The following is a 17,029-nucleotide window of genomic DNA, read 5'->3' on the forward strand; positions in this document are numbered from 1 at the left end:
CGGAATTGCCACTCACAAGGCCTTAATGTCCCGGTACAATGATTCTAACTTGGAAGCAGTCACTGAGTTGATAAATAAATTACCAGAAAGCTCCAGAGAGCAGTTCCAGTCCCTTGCTGCAGAGAGCAGTCTGGACTCTCGATTAGCTCTGCAGGCTTACTTGCACACTGCAAATTCTGCACCAGGACTATAGCCATGGCAGTGACTATGCACTGTTCCTGCTGGTTGCAGTCCTCAGGAATTCCTACAGAGGTACAACAGACAACTGAGGACCTTCCCTTCGAGGGCTGTGGTTGGTTCTCATCCAAAACAGGTGAGGCTTTACATGCTGTAAAGAACTCTAGAGCAGTTTTAAAATCCTTGGGCCTTTACACTCCAGCTATGAAGAGGACAAAATATCATCCTCACTTCCAGCTTCTTCTTCTTTATTGCTTAGCCAGACAGTCAGCCATAGTGATTGTTCGCCATTTGGTCCATTCCTGCACAACTGCAAAGGCTTGACAGCCTGAGGATCCAACATCAGAAATGACTTGATGAATCCGTGTAATAGGGAGTCTGCCTCTGGGCTGCCTCTAAATCTCGGTTGGTGGAATTTTATCCTGGATGTTACAAGCCACCTGGAGAACAGCATTCGCTGGAACATCTTGTTGTAAGGCACCGCCTGCAGACAATGGCCCCAGTAGTTTGTATACCCAAGTGACCATAAACATCTGCATGCATTACACATGAAATCATTCCACTTTATGAAGAGTTGCAACATTCCAAGTTGCAATTTTGGTGGACTGTTGGAGATCCCAGATACAATTGGATGCACTGTCACAATGTACTGCAGATGTGTCTGCCGACATCAGAGGACACGCGTCCCAAGGGGGCTTTGGCACGAACGCGTCATGTTTGCACCGAGGGTAGACGGCATCAACAAGGCATCTGCAGCTGAAAGTAAGTCAGGGTTTTTAACCCCGGTGCTGAGTACTAGGTCAAAAAAAAAAAAAAAGAAGGCAAACGACTATCCCAGGAAATACCTCGTCTCATCCCAGCGGTCGAGATGAGGTGCAATTACATGACCCTTTTCCTGGTCTACCAGTACTGGCTTCACGCTGTGCGACCCAAGCCGTTGAGTCTTTCTCAGTGACTTTCTTTACCTCAGGTAGCTAGGTGCAACTGCTGCCTTGCATCTTTGCCACCTGTGTTAGCCATCATTTTCAGGATTCACTTTGGATCTGTCTACCTTGCATAACGCCCATGGCGATATTTCTGACAAGCCTTGTTGGGATTACTCATTGGAGCTATGCCTTACTTCAGATGTTACACCCCTTCCACCATGATGAGGTACAGGTTGGACTTGGGGGGATACTTCCAGTTTGGACAGCAATATTAACCCTTCCATCCTGCTGACCAGGCCAAAAGAAAAGATCTCAGAGAAGGAGATTTTTGCCTTCTGCTTCCTCAGTCTCCTCATCCAGACATCCATAGATCTCGAAGCAGTTGATTTGACACTTAAGATGAAGGCAGCATACTTTCCACCCTGGATCTTACTGGACCTTTCTGGGACAGGTTTTCCCATTTCCTATGTGCATGGCAGGCCATGACCTCAGACAAATGGGTGCCAAACACGGTGAAATCTGGATATACCCTGCAATTTCTTTAAAATCTCCCTCTGCCCTCAGGACCCTCTCAGGCATCCCTCTCGTGAGTTTGTACTATGACAAATGCAGACTCTATATTCTTTGGGAACTACAGAAGAAGTGCCTCCTCTTTATTGGGATTATTCCCAATACCCAAAGCCAGAGAAGGCATCAGACCCATTCTTGACCTTCAAAACCTGAACCAAGAAAGTACACCGAGAAAATCAAGTTCCATAAGGTGTTCCTTGCTGTGATTATCCCTTCCCTACATCCAGGACACTGGTTTTCTGCCCTCAATTTACAAGATGCCTACTTCCATGTGGCGATCTATCTTGGTCACAGGAAGTTCCTGAGGTTTGTCTTAGGAGATCATTGCCAATTCACTGTTCTGCCCTTTTGGCCTTTTATCCGTGCTGACAGTTTTTTATCAGATGCATAGCAGTGGTAATAGTCTGCCTCCACCAGAGAGACATCCATGTGTATTCTTACCTAGATGACTGGTTAGTTCAGGGTCGCTCCAACACCAGGTAGAGACTGCTATCCATCAGACTCCATGTTCAGCATCCTGGGCCTGAAAATAAGCAAATAAAAGTCAATGTTATCACCTCTACGAAGAATAGAGTTCACTGAGGTGGTCCTGGACTCAAATGTTGCCTGAGCCTTTCTGTCTCTTTCCAGATTTCAGATGATATGGGATCTTTGTGCGTCCCTCAAGGACCAGCCACAAACCACTGCGAAGAATTGCCTCTGACTTCTGGGTTACATGACTGCATGTACATATGAGACCCCTTGTGACAGGCTGCACCTCACAGTGGTGTGGGCACAGTTCAAGTCAGTCTATCGCTCTCACATTCACCATCTGAACAAGCTAGTGTGCATCCCAGATGTGGTGTTACCATCTCTGGGCTGGTGGATGAGCCAAGACAACCTGTGCAGGGGATTTCCCTTCTCTCCAACTTCCCTTTCTGTGACTTTGGTAATGGACTCTTCAGCCTTAGGGTGAGAAGCACATCAGGGTGATCATCAGGCTTAAAGTTCGTGAATTGTCCATGAGACCAGGTTACACATATTCTTGAGTTGTGTGCAATATTTTGTGTGTGTCAGCAGTTCCAACCTCCCTCCTAGTGTTCAGGGCAACACTGTCCATTCTGTCACCAACAACACCACAGCGGTGCTTGTTTGTTCATGTAAAAGAAGTGCCAGGTCAAACATCCTCTGCCAGAAGGCAGTCAAACTGCAGAATATAAGTATAGAGCTCGGTCAGTCTCAGGGCATCTTACTTGCTGGGTGTTTAAAATGGCCAAGCGGATTGCCTGTGCAAGTCCTTCAACTTACACCACAAGTGGTCTCGCAACACAGTAATTCTTGATTTGATATTCTTCATAGGGAATTTCCAGTGGTAGATCTGTTTGCAGCTCAGCAGAACAGGAAGTGTCCCTGGTTCGATTCCAGGCAAGGTCACAGCCCTGGGTCAATATCAGACATTTTCCAGCTTCTATGGGAAAAGAACTTGTTGTATGTATATCTACCAGTGCCCCTGATTCCTAGGGTCATTCTCAAGCTGAAATGAGATGGAGGCAGATGGATCCTTATAGCTCCATCCTGGCCCAGATAGCCATAGTACTCCAACTATGCAAGCTGTCTACTCGAGAACCCTTGCTGTTGCCACTAACTATAGACTTCATCATTCAGAAAGATGGGCGGGTGTTGCACCTGAATCCTCAAGTACTGCACCTCACAGCAAAGTTCCTCAGGGGCTAAATGCAGAGGAGGCACACTGCTCAGTGGCAGTCCAGAATGTTCTCCTTAGTAGCAGAAATTCTTTCACAAAAACTTCTTACCTGAGCAAATGGAAGCACTTATCCATTTGGGCAGCCTCCCATAATGTGTTCCCAACTCAACTAAAATTGAAACAATTCTGCTATCTCTTGCATTTTAAGGAGTCAGGTCAAGCCCTCAGCTCATTTAGGGTGCATCTCGCTGCTATTTTAGCATTTCTACCCTTGAATCCAGGTTAGAGCTGTTTTTACTAACACTATCCTGACCGGGTTTTTGAAAGGTCTCAATGGGTTGTTCCCACCTATCTGGGATCTAGCACCAACTTGGGATTTGAATTTAGTGTTGTCTGCTCTTATTGATGATCCTTTTGAACCTTTAGCTTCCTGCTCGCTTCTATACCTCTCAGTGAAGGTATAGTGGCTGTCACCTCAGTGTTTGGGAGAGCTAAATGCATTTGTCACTTACCTGCTTTACCCCATTTCTACAAAGATATGGTTTGGTTTAGGTCACACCCAAAGTTCCTCTCAAAGGTGATATCTGATTTCTATCTGAATCAGTCTATATACTTACTGGTTTTCTTTCCAAAGCTGCATGCTCACAAGGATGAATGAAGACTGCACGCTCTAGATGTGCGTTGAACTTTGCCTGTTTACTTGGATAGGACAAAGTCCTTTGGGGTGTCTTCCCAGTGCTTGTTTCATATGCAGAACATATATGATAGATCAACCAGTTACAGCATAGCGACTCTCAAAATGAATCACCAGCTGCATCACTTTGTGTTATGCTTCCTGAGGTGTAGGACCTCCTGAAAAGATGACAGCACCCTCAACCAGGGCACATTCGACCTCAGCAACATCTGTGACACAAGTTCCTACTGTGGACATCTGCAGAGCAGCAACATGGTCTTCTGTACTACGTTCACCAGACATGCACTGTTTGCTGCTTCAAGAGAAGACACAAATGAAGGAGGATCCTACAGACCCTCTTCTGATGACACTCAGAGCCCTAACACCTAGGATAATTGCTTGGGAGTCACCTACTGTCTAATGGACATATGCATGCACTCAAAGAATCAAAATGGCTACTCACTTTCTTGTAACTGTTGTTCTTTGAGATGTTGCATTTGTCCATTCACAAAGCACCCTCCTTCCCCAATGCCTTGGAGGCTATCATCAGCTTTCCAGTCTGAAGGAACTGAAGGGGGTTAGAGTGATCCTCCCTTTTGCACCCTCCACTCAACATACAAGTTCCTGGGGTGTGTGGGGCCTCCCATATGGGTACTGCTAGGGAAAACTTTCCAGCACCTGGGCATGAGATGCCAATTTGCCTGCAATATAATGGACATATGCAACACACCTCAAAGAACAACTGTTATGAGAAAGTGAGTAGCTATTTTTTTGTTTTTGTTTTCCCAGTAATAATGCTTTTTATTGAAATATATTACCTCCACAGAACCAGACTGACCTTTCCTTCTGCCTAAGAGTCCAGCTAAAAATAGGCCTTCGAATAGTGGAGAGGTACTTTGGGACTGTTAGTGGAGCAGTGTATATATACCCATCCTGCATGGAACTTGAGATAGTTGTATGCATCCCCTAACTACCAACTACTATTCAAATGATTCTGTGGTCACACAGCAAGGTATGGAACTATATATAGTCTGGCACTATAAAATACATTCAAAGAGCTACAGTTATTTGATAAAAGAAAAGGAGGACTTGTGGCACCTTAGAGACTAACCAATTTATTTGAGCATAAGCTTTCGTGAGCTACAGCTCACTTAAGTGAGCTGTAGATCATGAAAGCTTATGCTCAAATAAATTGGTTAGTCTCTAAGGTGCCACAAGTCCTCCTTTTCTTTTTGCGAATACAGACTAACACGGCTGTTACTCTGAAACCAGTTATTTGATAAATTACCTTTTAAAAAACACCTCTATATAGTCTGACTTGCATGCTTAAACACTTTTTAAACAGTGTTTCCGTATTTAAAGAATGCACAATGGATATGGAATTTGACTAGCAAATACTGTACAATTGCTCAGATACAGCCTCTTTGCTTGATTACAAAGCTGTCTAAATACAAGTAAAATGTCTCTTCCTATAATATGGTTTGTTTCCCTTGATGAAGTACAGATTGCAGAGTATAATTTCTATAGAAAATCTCTTTAGCTTGTAATAACAATCTAAAATGCTGTGGTTTAACCTTCTGCATTTTCAGCTATCTCTTGTTAGCACTACATTACACATGACTGCCTTTTTGATAGTGGGGGAGGAGTGATGCTTATACGGTAGAGAACTATAACAAGACTTTGTCTAGAATTAGAATGCTTTTTTTATAGCTTTCAAAGGTGAAAGACTGTCTCTGCAACATATTTCTGTCAGCCTGGAAACTGTACAATAATTTAATCTATTTGGGATTTTTAGTGCAAAAATCCCAATGTACTGTAGTTGATGTTTTAACGCTCTACAGTTGAGAATAAGTTGTGCTATTGTGCGATAAGCCTCAGTTACAGACACCACTGAGGAAGGTGTATTGTAAACCACAGTTTGTTAAAGTGCAGCAGCAGGGGAAGATATTGAAAGGGTTGAAATCACAGATTAGATAGAAGCAGACCTGAGCATCTTTTCTTTCTCCTTTTAATAGAAAAGGTTAAACCAAAAGTTACTACAAATATTAAAGAGCTATGAAATCACACTGTGTGTATTACTGTGCTTATCGATTATTTCAGCTAGTTAAGAGTCAGACCAAGGCAATATTTTCATGTATAATGATTAATGTTCCAGTATTGATGTACACCAAGTACTTTTAACTCTAGAATGCCTTATTTTTTTATTTTGGAATCACAGGAGCTCCAGTTTCAAAGACTCACCAGAGAGCTGGAGGTGGAAAGGCAAATCGTTGCCAGTCAGCTAGAAAGATGTAGGCTTGGCGCAGAATCACCAAGTATTGCCAGCACAAGGTACAGGCCTTCATGGCTTTATTTTCCACATACCACCAAGTTAAATGTTTTATTCAGTTGTCTTGGGTGCTACGGATAATTATCTTCTATAAAACTTGTTCAGCTTTCATTGCTGTATTCAGCATTCAAAAATGCTATCTCACTAGAGCTGGTATTAAAAAGGCCTCTTGCTTCATTGATTATCTTTCTCAGCAGTAAATAAAGCTTTAATTTTGCTTGGGTTATCCTAAGTCATAACACAGTAGAGGGGAGAAGTTATCACATTGATTTTATGGACTTGAAAATTAATTATGCTAATTTATTTATTTGCAGCAAATCAGTAAACTAATGTTTCCAATAACTAACTATTGATATAATTTATGAGGGCATAATATTTGTACTGAGTTTGTTTTTTCAAATACTTCTCAGAAATTGTCCAACAGGGAGTTCTTCATTTATAAATATTTGCAACCAAGTTAGGATGCTATTTCAACACAAATCTAGACAGCATGCTCACATATAGTACAGTAATAGTGTTGCAACATTTTTTCTGAATAAGGTTATCTAATTTTATTCACCTTTTTAAAAAAGTATTTTCTTTGCATTTTGTTTCTGAAAATTCCTTGTATATGCGCACTTTTGAATATTTTAGTGTAAAACACAATGTATCAATCATTGTCAGTCATCTTTAAAAAACATTTAATTCTGTGTATAGAAGAATTGCAGTCATTACAGTACACTTTTTTGTGTAATTAGAAATGTTTTTGGTTATAAATATGTGTGGGTAATTACACATCCTCCAGAAAATTAGGGGATGGGCAGCCCTTGAAACTGAAGCCTGTTACATTCAGCACTCACTATTAAGGCTCTTAACATGCTCTTTCATTAAATGACTGTACCTGGACTTCCAGTTACAATGAACTTAATAATGAACCTAAGGCCATTTTGAATGTGGGACCCTGAGAACTCATGTCCTCATGTGGCAGTAGAGCTCTAGTTGTTTAGCTTATAAGGCAGTGGAAAGACCCAGCTTTTTTTTTTTTTTTTCCCCTTCAGGTGTGCACATGTAAGAGAGAGAAACTGAAAACAGATGGGGACAGTTGAAAAAGATATATATTTCCACATGCAAGGTGTTTTTGTATATATCAAAGCCTTACAGAGTAGAAAAACTAATGTTATGTTAGTAACAATATTGTCAAATGACAGGTGAAATACTTCAAATATGAAATAAGAGATGATCTAAAATGAGTTGTGTAATTGGCCTTACACTGGGAGAGGTGTTTTTGGCAGGCACAAGAACAACTTGGAAAGACCATAGATATGGGACCATATTTCCCCATACTGAAAAAGGGACACCGGGTAAGTGGCGACACCAGCTTGCCTGAGCTCCACCATGTGTTGCCGTTCACCTCAAGTTGATATCACAGCTGTCATGACTTTTTTGGCAAAAATGGACATTTGTCCCATTTGCTGTTGTCTGAATGTTCCTCTTAGGGCAAGAACAAATGGGGCAAATGCCCAGTTTTGTGAAAAAAGTCATGATGTGAGAGACAGCTTAAAAAGGAGACTGTCCCGGCCAAATCTGGACGTATGATCACCCTAGCCATAGAATAAATTAGCATTTCCACACATTAAATACACTATCTCCATATAAGGAGATTACGCCAAATCATAGCTGAAGTCACTGTTTGAAGAGTAGAGGAACACAAAGGTGAATTCAAAACAAACAGTAATAGGTGTTAAGATGCTCTCTTGGTGAGTGTTAATTATTAGGTTCATTGTAACTGGAAGTTCAAAAAAAAAAAAAAAAGAGCTGGGTCTTTGCACTGCCTTATAAGCTAAACAACTAGAGCTCTATTGCCACATGAGGGAATGAGTTCTAAGGGTCCCACATTCAAAATGGCCTGCCTCCAGGTACCTCTCATTAAAGTCCAAGTTCACCTCAGCTGCCAGTCCATTTTAAAGGCAAAGATATTATCTCTTAGACAGGTAAGGCCTCTTAAATGTTGAAGGCTCAAGCCTTTAGGAGTCTTGCAGAAAAACAGTCCATACCTTCATTACATCCAAAATAATCAGGATGTCAGTGCAGGTGTTGAACTGATGTGGTATTATTTATGCAGTGACAAAAGGGTAATATACTTCTATCTCCTACTACCACTTACAAGACAGGAAATCACATTCTGCATTAGACATAAATGCAATTTTATTTATCTTTTGGTTCTTTCCATTGTGGTTTAATAAATGACCATTTACATAATTAAGCTAATGAGGCTGGGGGAGGGAAATTAGCACTTAAATTAAGCCAGTTTGTCTTGGTTTTGGTATATGTAAATAATGAGTCTAGTTAAAATCTCCAAGCACATACATTTTCTGGGGGTATTTGTGCTATAGGTTTTTCATAGCTAACCGTAAAGGTACTGTACGCATTTTATGAGTCTTGTGATGTCTGATTTGAAATATTTGATTGATACTTCACAAAAAAAACTTAATTGAATAGTAATCTAAAGATTTTTGGTATTGATGCTTCATATTTTCAGAGTATGGAATCCAAGATCACCTGTCCAAGGGTATACCCCAAGGAGCTTTCATGGGCAGTTATGGATATCAAATCAGAGGAGTGTTGGTCTTAAATTTTACATTTACACAAACACCAAGCTTCATTCTGACCCCTTTTCTTCTTGCTTTTACAATTGCACTGGACACTGATTGAGGGGGTAATCAGCTGCTACTCAGAGTGTAGTGCTATGTTATAGCTCACAGAGGACACTTGCATAAAAATTGTGGATTGGCTATTACATCCTAGAGCCTATGAGATCCACTTCTTTGGTTCATTTATTCTCTGCTATCACCCATTCAATGAAACTGAGATTATGCCGCTTCTAAGAGATGCAAGTGTAACGCCGACAGACCCTGGTCGTTGGCGGGCAGGATCAAACTGGGAACCTCTGGAGCTTAGTGCATGAGCCTCTACCACATAAGCTAAAAGTCAACTGCCTGTTAATTAAGGCTGTAGAGCAGATATCTCTCTCTCTCTCTCTCTCTCTCTCTCTTAATGGTCTTGGTGCCACTAGATGGGACAGAACATCACACCCAGGAGGTGTGTGGTTTACACAAGCAGCAATTTTTTGGTTAGACAAGATTAGCTTAGTCTTTATTGGCCTGGACAGGGGAAAGCTCCAATTGGAGTTCACCTTCGAGAGCTGCTGCCTTTGTATCTTGAGTTTGTGATTTAAATGTAGTTACTCACATAGTCCAGCCACCAACTAAGAGCATCACTGGTTAGTGAATTCTATACTAATTCAGAACACAAAATTCCCTAACCTAGGTCTTCATGTGTCAGTAAAATGCAATTTTACTAAGCTTAAGAAAATTATTAGCAGTGTCCTAAAGTGTCCTGTATGACTGCCCAAAACAAATCTTTCACATTTTTGCTACATAAAATACCATCTTCCAATTAAACTTTTTCTAATTAACTCCTTATAAACCTATGTATATTACTGTGTCATTTCTTTTAAATTGGTCACTAACAATAAAGTATTCTTAAAACAGATACATAACTAATCAATTTATCTGCTAATAAATATTTCCACATGACCCAATATTATTGTACATCGAGGCTGTAAAATCCTGGTCATGCAGAAAAGCAAGATGTGATTAAAATCGGTGGGGCAGAAACAAGTCACATAGGCATGACTGGGAGCAAGGGTCAACTTCCTAGCAGGCAACTGTCTCCATCCCACAATGTCATCTATATCCCATAATTGTTGTGCCTTTTTTAAAAAACCCAAGGACTTGTGCGGCATTCCTTGCTATTCGCCATCTCTGACAGATGCATGGAGCCTACACAGCTTTGCATTATTGTCATAAGAATTGCAAGCACGGGGTGCACAATCCTCTTCTTTTTGCAGAGCCATAAGAAGAACAAAATCAGTTGGGAGCATGACTGTTTCTTGGCGGGGAGATTCCTGTGAGACCTAGCGAGACCCAATTCAAGGTAGTTGGCATTCACAGAACAGCTGTAGATGCAAAAGCCAGCTGTTTTGGGGGCCAAGAAACAAGCACTGACTAGTGAGATCATGTAATGTAGGCTTGGGATGACTTGCAATAGTTGCAGAACTTTCAGATGCTCAAGGCCACATTCCTGGGTCTGCGTGCTGAGCTGGCCCCAATCCTCCAGCACAGGGACACCCAAATGAGAGTTACACTGACAGTGGAGAAGCAAGTGGCCATTGCACTGTGGAAATTTGCAACTCTGGATTGCTAGCAGTCAGTGGGATATCATTTTAAAGTTGGAAAATCCACAGTGAATTTTCCAAGTGGATCTGTTTTCATGCAAATGTGCAGGCCCATTAATCATAGAATCATAGAATCATAGAATATCAGGGTTGGAAGGGACCCCAGAAGGTCATCCAGTCCAACCCCCTGCTCAAAGCAGGACCAATTCCCAGTTAAATCATCCCAGCCAGGGCTTTGTCAAGCCTGACCTTAAAAACCTCTAAGGAAGGAGATTCTACCACCTCCCTAGGTAACGCATTCCAGTGTTTCACCACCCTCTTAGTGAAAAAGTTTTTCCTAATATCCAATCTAAACCTCCCCCACTGCAACTTGAGACCATTACTCCTCGTTCCGTCATCTGCTACCATTGAGAACAGTCTAGAGCCATCCTCTTTGGAACCCCCTTTCAGGTAGTTGAAAGCAGCTATCAAATCCCCCCTCATTCTTCTCTTCTGCAGGCTAAACAATCCCAGCTCCCTCAGCCTCTCCTCATAACTCATCTCCTGGTAGACAATGGTCTTGACAATGTGGAGGACATAGTGGATGGATTTGCAGCAATGGGTTTCCCCAACTGTGGAAAAGCAATAGACAATACGCATATCCCTATTATGGCACCAGACCACCTTGCCACAGAGTGCATCAACACAGGGCTACTTTTCTATTGTTATGCTAGCGTTGGTAGATCTCTAGTGACACTTGGAAAGTGCATGACACTTACATCTTTAAGAATGCAGGACTCTTCAGAAAGAATGCAGGACTCTTCAGAAAGCTACATGCAGGGATGTTCTTCACTGACCAGAGGATTACCATTGGCAATGTTGAAATGCCTTTAGTAATCCTGGGGGACCCAGCCCACCCCTTGTTCCCTTGACTTGTGATGCTGTACACTAGCCACCTCATAAGCACCAAGTGCCAGGTGCTTCCTCCTGGAAGTAACGCTTAGTGGTTGGAGCTGAGATTAAAGCTGTATGTAGGGTCGGGATTGAGCTGAGGGTAGTGCAGTAACCAAACTCTGGGGACTGGCCAGGGTCAGAACCCAGATCAGAGGCCATGGACAAGCCATGTCAGTACTATAGTCAGTCCTGATACAAGTCAAAAGTCCAAGCTAGCGGGTCAGGAGGTAGAAGCAAGGCTAGAACAAGTCCATAATAGGTCTGGAGGTCAGAGTAGGGCCAGGACAAGGCTGGAACGGGGCTTAGGACAGGCTGGAACAGGGCTTAGGCAAGGCTGGGAGTCGAGAGAGAGTGTTACACTGCAAAGCAGTAGGACGGTTCCTGGCTGTGTAGTGCTGTTGAACAGACTGATTTGCAGTTTTAGTGGGGTTGGGGAAATACCTGAGCTTGTCGGTCATCTGACACAGGCTCTGCTCAGGGATAGGATGCTGCCACATGACTGGAGACTCTGTGTGGAAGGGTAAGTCAGTGCAGTTGAGTTACTGCTGCATGCCTGAGTGATGACTCACTGCGGCTCTGTTGGAGGGGCAACTATTGAGGTTGTGTCCACCTCCATCTACATCTGCTTCTCCTCCAGTCTAAGGGGAGGAACTATTGAACCCAGGACTCAAGTAAATTCAGGGGGCAACAAATGAGAAAGCAGGGACAGAAGTGAGGGTCACAGGGTCAAAAGCAGGGAGCCAGAGGGGGGACTCCTAGCAGAGGACCCCACTGCTCCTCAAAGGCATTCAGGGAGCCAGTAGATGCGGCCCAGAGGAACTCTGCCCTAATACATAACCCTGATACATGACTTCAGGGAGGAGCAGAAATAGGCCCCACAGTCTCAGAGCACCTCCCTATCCAACAGTCCTCCTTCTCGTATGATGGACAGCCACCTTGGCCAGTGCCAGGAGGAAGTTGACAAGGAGATCTCGCGACTTCGTGGGCCAATGGATGGGGTGTGCAAATATCAGGAGATGTGGGGAGAAGTGCAGCCAGAACCTGAGAAGAAGGTTCTGGAGGAGCCAGAAAAGGGGCTGCAACCTTACGCACTCAGTGTAAATGTGTGCCAGGGTCTCCCTCACGTTGCAAAAAGGGCAAGTGTGGGCAGGAGGGTGAATTGCACCAAATACATGCCTATGCTCATGGATCCATGAAGGAGTTGCCAACTAATATTCCCAGCGGGCCTAGGGTAGATTACTGACTGGCCCACCAGGGCTCCTCACTGTCCACAGTTGGTAGGAGGTCCTACCACTTGGTATTGAGACAGGACACAAGGATGAGAAAATGAAGAGTATGGAGCATGAATGCATACAGTTGTTTCCTAGGCACGGTTCAGAGACAGACCGGCTGCAGGTCGTGCAGCCGGCTCAGGTGTTATAGAGTGGGTGGCAAGGCGGGGGAGCTCGCGAGGTAGGGACCCGATGGCGAGGTCCGGAAGGTGGCCAGGGAGTACCCTCCCACGGGAACTGATCAAGTACAGCCCAAGAGGTAAGCAGTAAGGCTACCCTCACCTTCTGGAGTATACCTGGTGGACACAAGGGGTGGAGAGCCCCATGGGCTGACCGAGCACCAGAGGGTCTACCCAGTCCCTCCAGTCATTGTCCAGGAGGCCTCCGATCCTGGTGGCACCAACCTCTGGTGCGCCGAGGGGGACACTACCACCTGCACACCGAAATGGGGGTTGTGTAGCAGAGGCTCTGTGAGGAGATCCTCCCTCTCGGCAGTTACCACTGGCCTTGTTGCCAAGACTAGCTTCCAGGTTCTGAGGAGGTCCTGGTAGAAGACCAGCAGCTCAGAGAGGTCACATGAGAGACCCCTCGGATGGAGGTAGAAGAGCTGGTGGTCATATCGGTGCCCTTGGAGGCAGCTGAAGAAGGTATGCACCAACACACTCCATGCCAGACTACCCACCCCACAAAGGAATCTCTGAAAGGCCTGGAAGCGGGAGATGTGGACCTGATTGTGGAGGCAGAGCAGGCCCTGTCCACCTACTGCAGGGGCACTGGAGGAGGGGCAGCTGAGACAGCATCCCTAGTTTGGCTGTGGGTTTGCCTCACACCAAGGAGAGATTCAACTACCGGCTCAGCAGGTGCAGAATGTGCTTTCAGTAGATTGAAGGGCTGCTGGTGTTGTTTAGTCACAAGATTGGATCTGAGTGGAGGAAAAAGAAATCCCAATGATTATAGCTGCCTGCTGTGTACTTCATAATATCTGTGAAGCAAAGGGGGAAAAGTTACTGCTTGCGTGGAGGTGGTGCGGCTGTCTGCAGAGTTTAAAGAGCCAGACACAAGCTCTGTCAGAAGAACTCAATACAGAGCTATATGGATTAGAGAAGCTTTGAAAGAGCACTTTTAATAGTGAGCCATAGTAATGCATTGTGGTATATTGGGCTCTACCTGGCCTTTCTGTTTTGTGCAAAGAAAATTCTGTGCAAGTTAAAAGCAAATACGTGTACATTAATAAATTTATGGAACAGAACTTAACAAGTGGAAAGAAAACTGATGTGCATTTTACCTACACAAACAGCAACCCTGGCTCTCCCAGATCACTGTATGTGACTCTCTGGTTCTCCTTTACATCCCCACGGGGTGGAGTGGTCGGGGTAGAGATGCAGCCACTGATACTATATGGAATATTGAAGTGAGGGCTTAAGGAGGTGCTGTAATGGAGTTTTCATGAACTGCAAAGGGGGGCCGGCTTGTTGTTGTTGAACTTGTAGGTCCCCAAGAGTTGGTTGTATTTGTGCTTCCTGCTGGAGAGGACCCATTATGTCCTGGTGCATCTCTCTCCCTTTAACTGCTGCGATACCTGGGCTTTTCTCCAATCCGCTCTTTCCTTCTCCAGGTTGTCTTCAATGTTCAACCTCCAGGCCCTTTGCTCATGGTCTGATGCAGCACTGGCTTGCAAAATTTAATTGAACATGTCATCCCGAGTCCTCTCCTTTCTCCTCCTCCTCTGTTTCAGGGGTTCCACAAGTACAGAGGGGGAATCCCTCAAGGCTGCAACAGCTGTAGATAAAATACACAGAGGTACCATTGTCAGTATAGTCATAATGGAAAGTAAAAGTTAAGATTCAGAACTCCCTTCCTTTGCTCCCCTAAACTTTTAAACAAGACATATTTATTGATGCTTCTGCTTCACAGTGCGTGTGGACGGCACCACCAGGGATGAGGAAATGAGGAGGGAATTGCTCGGTTGCATGAAACTATGAATTTAGGGCAATGGTACTGAATACGAGCACCATTTGCCGCAGGCAGTGATGATTTTAGCTAATATCTCACTCCTGAGGGTGACAAAGGTACAGAGAGCACAGGTGCTGCTGGCCTCCCAAAGTTGCCCAGGCCCATATGCTGCTAGCCTGAAAAGTACAATGGTGCCTGCCAAAGTTATCTGGTGGAGAAAGTGGAGGTGGAGAAAGTGTCTTATGAAGAAAGAAGTAAGACTGCCCTCCCTAGAAAGAAATCATCTGAAGAGGATTGCTGAGTACCTCCGTGACCATTTTATCGAGATGTCTTGGGTGGATTCAAGGGACATCCTTGTGTACATAAACAAACTGCTCTGTTCCTCCCTTCACAACCCCCCCCAGGAATGAAAAACATAACAATGATACTTCTCTCTGTACCACTACCTTTCCTAGCACAAGTAAATTAATTAAAAGTAACTAGATATATTCTGTTAAAGTTGGCACCATCAGTGCATCATGTAATGGGAAATAGAATTACACAATTATCCGAGGATTCTTCCCCTTTATTTCACCCATGCTTGACTGCCTGGTCTCCCGGTCACATCCCCCCCATCCTCTTCTTCTTTCACTTCCATCTTCTCACTGTTCATGGCAGTGGCCTGTGACTCAGGCTCCTCGGAGGTATCCTTGGTAGTCTGCAGGGTGGTAGTGGGTCTCTGCCACCTATGGCATGGAATTCTTTGTAAAAGTGGCAGGTCTGCAGCTTGGCACTGGATTGCATGTTGGCCTCTCTGGCCTTTTGATATGCCTGATGCAGTTCTTTCACTTTTATGCAGACTTGTTGCTGATCCCATTCGTACCCCGTCACCTGCATCCCCCACACAATCTACTCATAGATGTCCATGTTTCTACTGGTCCATAGCTGTGCCTGCACAGTCTCTTCTCCCCACAGGCCCAGGAGATCTAATATCTCCTATGTACTCCAGGCCAGAGAGAATCTGGAGCTGGGCAGCTGCACACAACAGTGGAGAGCTGCTAGATGTGCTCGCCACACTGGACAATCAGGAAAAGGCATTTTAAAAATTCTAAGGGCTTTAAAGGAGAGGGGGGCATTGTGACCCCTGGGCAGTTGATTTCACAAGGGTGACCAGAGTATTCAGTGTCTGGTATTGTGTGACAACTGTTGGAGGATGTCAGAGTAAACATAAGAAACCTAGTGTCTGCTCTTGTACTGTGTCAACCTCAGTATGTTGACCATGGCTCACTTGGAGAGATGATGGTGCATTGTCTTAACAGGGCGCTTACATCGTGGGAGACAAATTTAAGTGTAGATACATGCACAACTAGGTCAATGCAACCTAACTTTGTGGTGTAGACCAGGCCTAAGTCACAGTGGTGTGCCAGTGACCGAGAGGAGCAGCCCTATTTCAACTGCATCTCAGAGCCACAAATTTATTAGTATTATGGCACTTGCATGTCAAAAAGTTTCCTCTGCCATAGTTTTATTTATACATAGATAATCTGTTAGTGTCTTCAGGTTTTCATTGACACCCTCTGAAATTACAAGAATATTTATTCCTTCCCCACACTACAAAGTTTTGCTGACATTGCTGTGTTGGCTAGGAATGTAGGGAAAAAGTGCTGTGCCTGAAACTACACCATCTCCCACCTTCCCTAAGTTCTCTATAAGCTGCACAGCCATGCAGCAGCCTATTTAGCACTGCGCAGGCACTCAGGGAACCCGTCCGGGGACCTGCCATGGCTGGGGGAGGCGCGCCCCTCTCCCCAGCCCCAACCTGCTGCGGCCGGACCCGCCACAGCCTGGGCAGCCCTCCCCTGGCCCTAACTCTGCTGCGGCCCAAGCCTGCCACAGCTGGGGCACCAGAACCCAGTCACTTCTCGGGTGGCGCAGCCTGGACCAGACTCAACTACAGCCAGAGCAGCGTGGCCCAGTCCGGACCCAGGCATGGCCAGGGCACCCGGACCGGTCCCAGGCACGGCCAGGGTGCCCAGGCACGGCGCGGACCGGCTGGGGGAAGGGCGCCTATACTGCAGCCCCAGCCGTGGAGCTGCCCCGGCGGGGAGAGGCACCTTTCTCCCCCAGCCCAGGTGCTGCTGCAGGGAGAGAGAGAGCTGGGGGGAGTCCTCCCTGCCATAGCCCTGGAGCACCCTCCTGCACCCCAAACTCCCAGCCCGCACCCCAGAGCCCACACCCCAAGCCGGAGCCCTCACACGGCTGCACCCCAACCTTCTGCCCAAGCCCTGAGCCCCTCCTCCCCGGCCCCACCCCAGAGC

General features: G+C 45.1%; 1 protein-coding gene across 1 annotated transcript in view; it reads left to right on the plus strand.

Annotated features, from left to right (window-relative positions):
* The window catches only part of PKP4 (plakophilin 4), a 242,698-nt gene that overhangs the window by 101,826 nt on the left and 123,843 nt on the right, over positions 1–17,029 (plus strand). The window contains exon 3 of the mRNA XM_073305536.1: positions 6,249–6,361. Coding sequence (XP_073161637.1) covers positions 6,249–6,361 — 113 coding nt within the window. The remainder of the gene's footprint in view (positions 1–6,248; positions 6,362–17,029) is intronic.

The sequence above is a fragment of the Lepidochelys kempii genome, chromosome 11 (assembly GCF_965140285.1).
Source record: "Lepidochelys kempii isolate rLepKem1 chromosome 11, rLepKem1.hap1, whole genome shotgun sequence".
Lineage (NCBI taxonomy): Eukaryota > Metazoa > Chordata > Testudines > Cheloniidae > Lepidochelys > Lepidochelys kempii.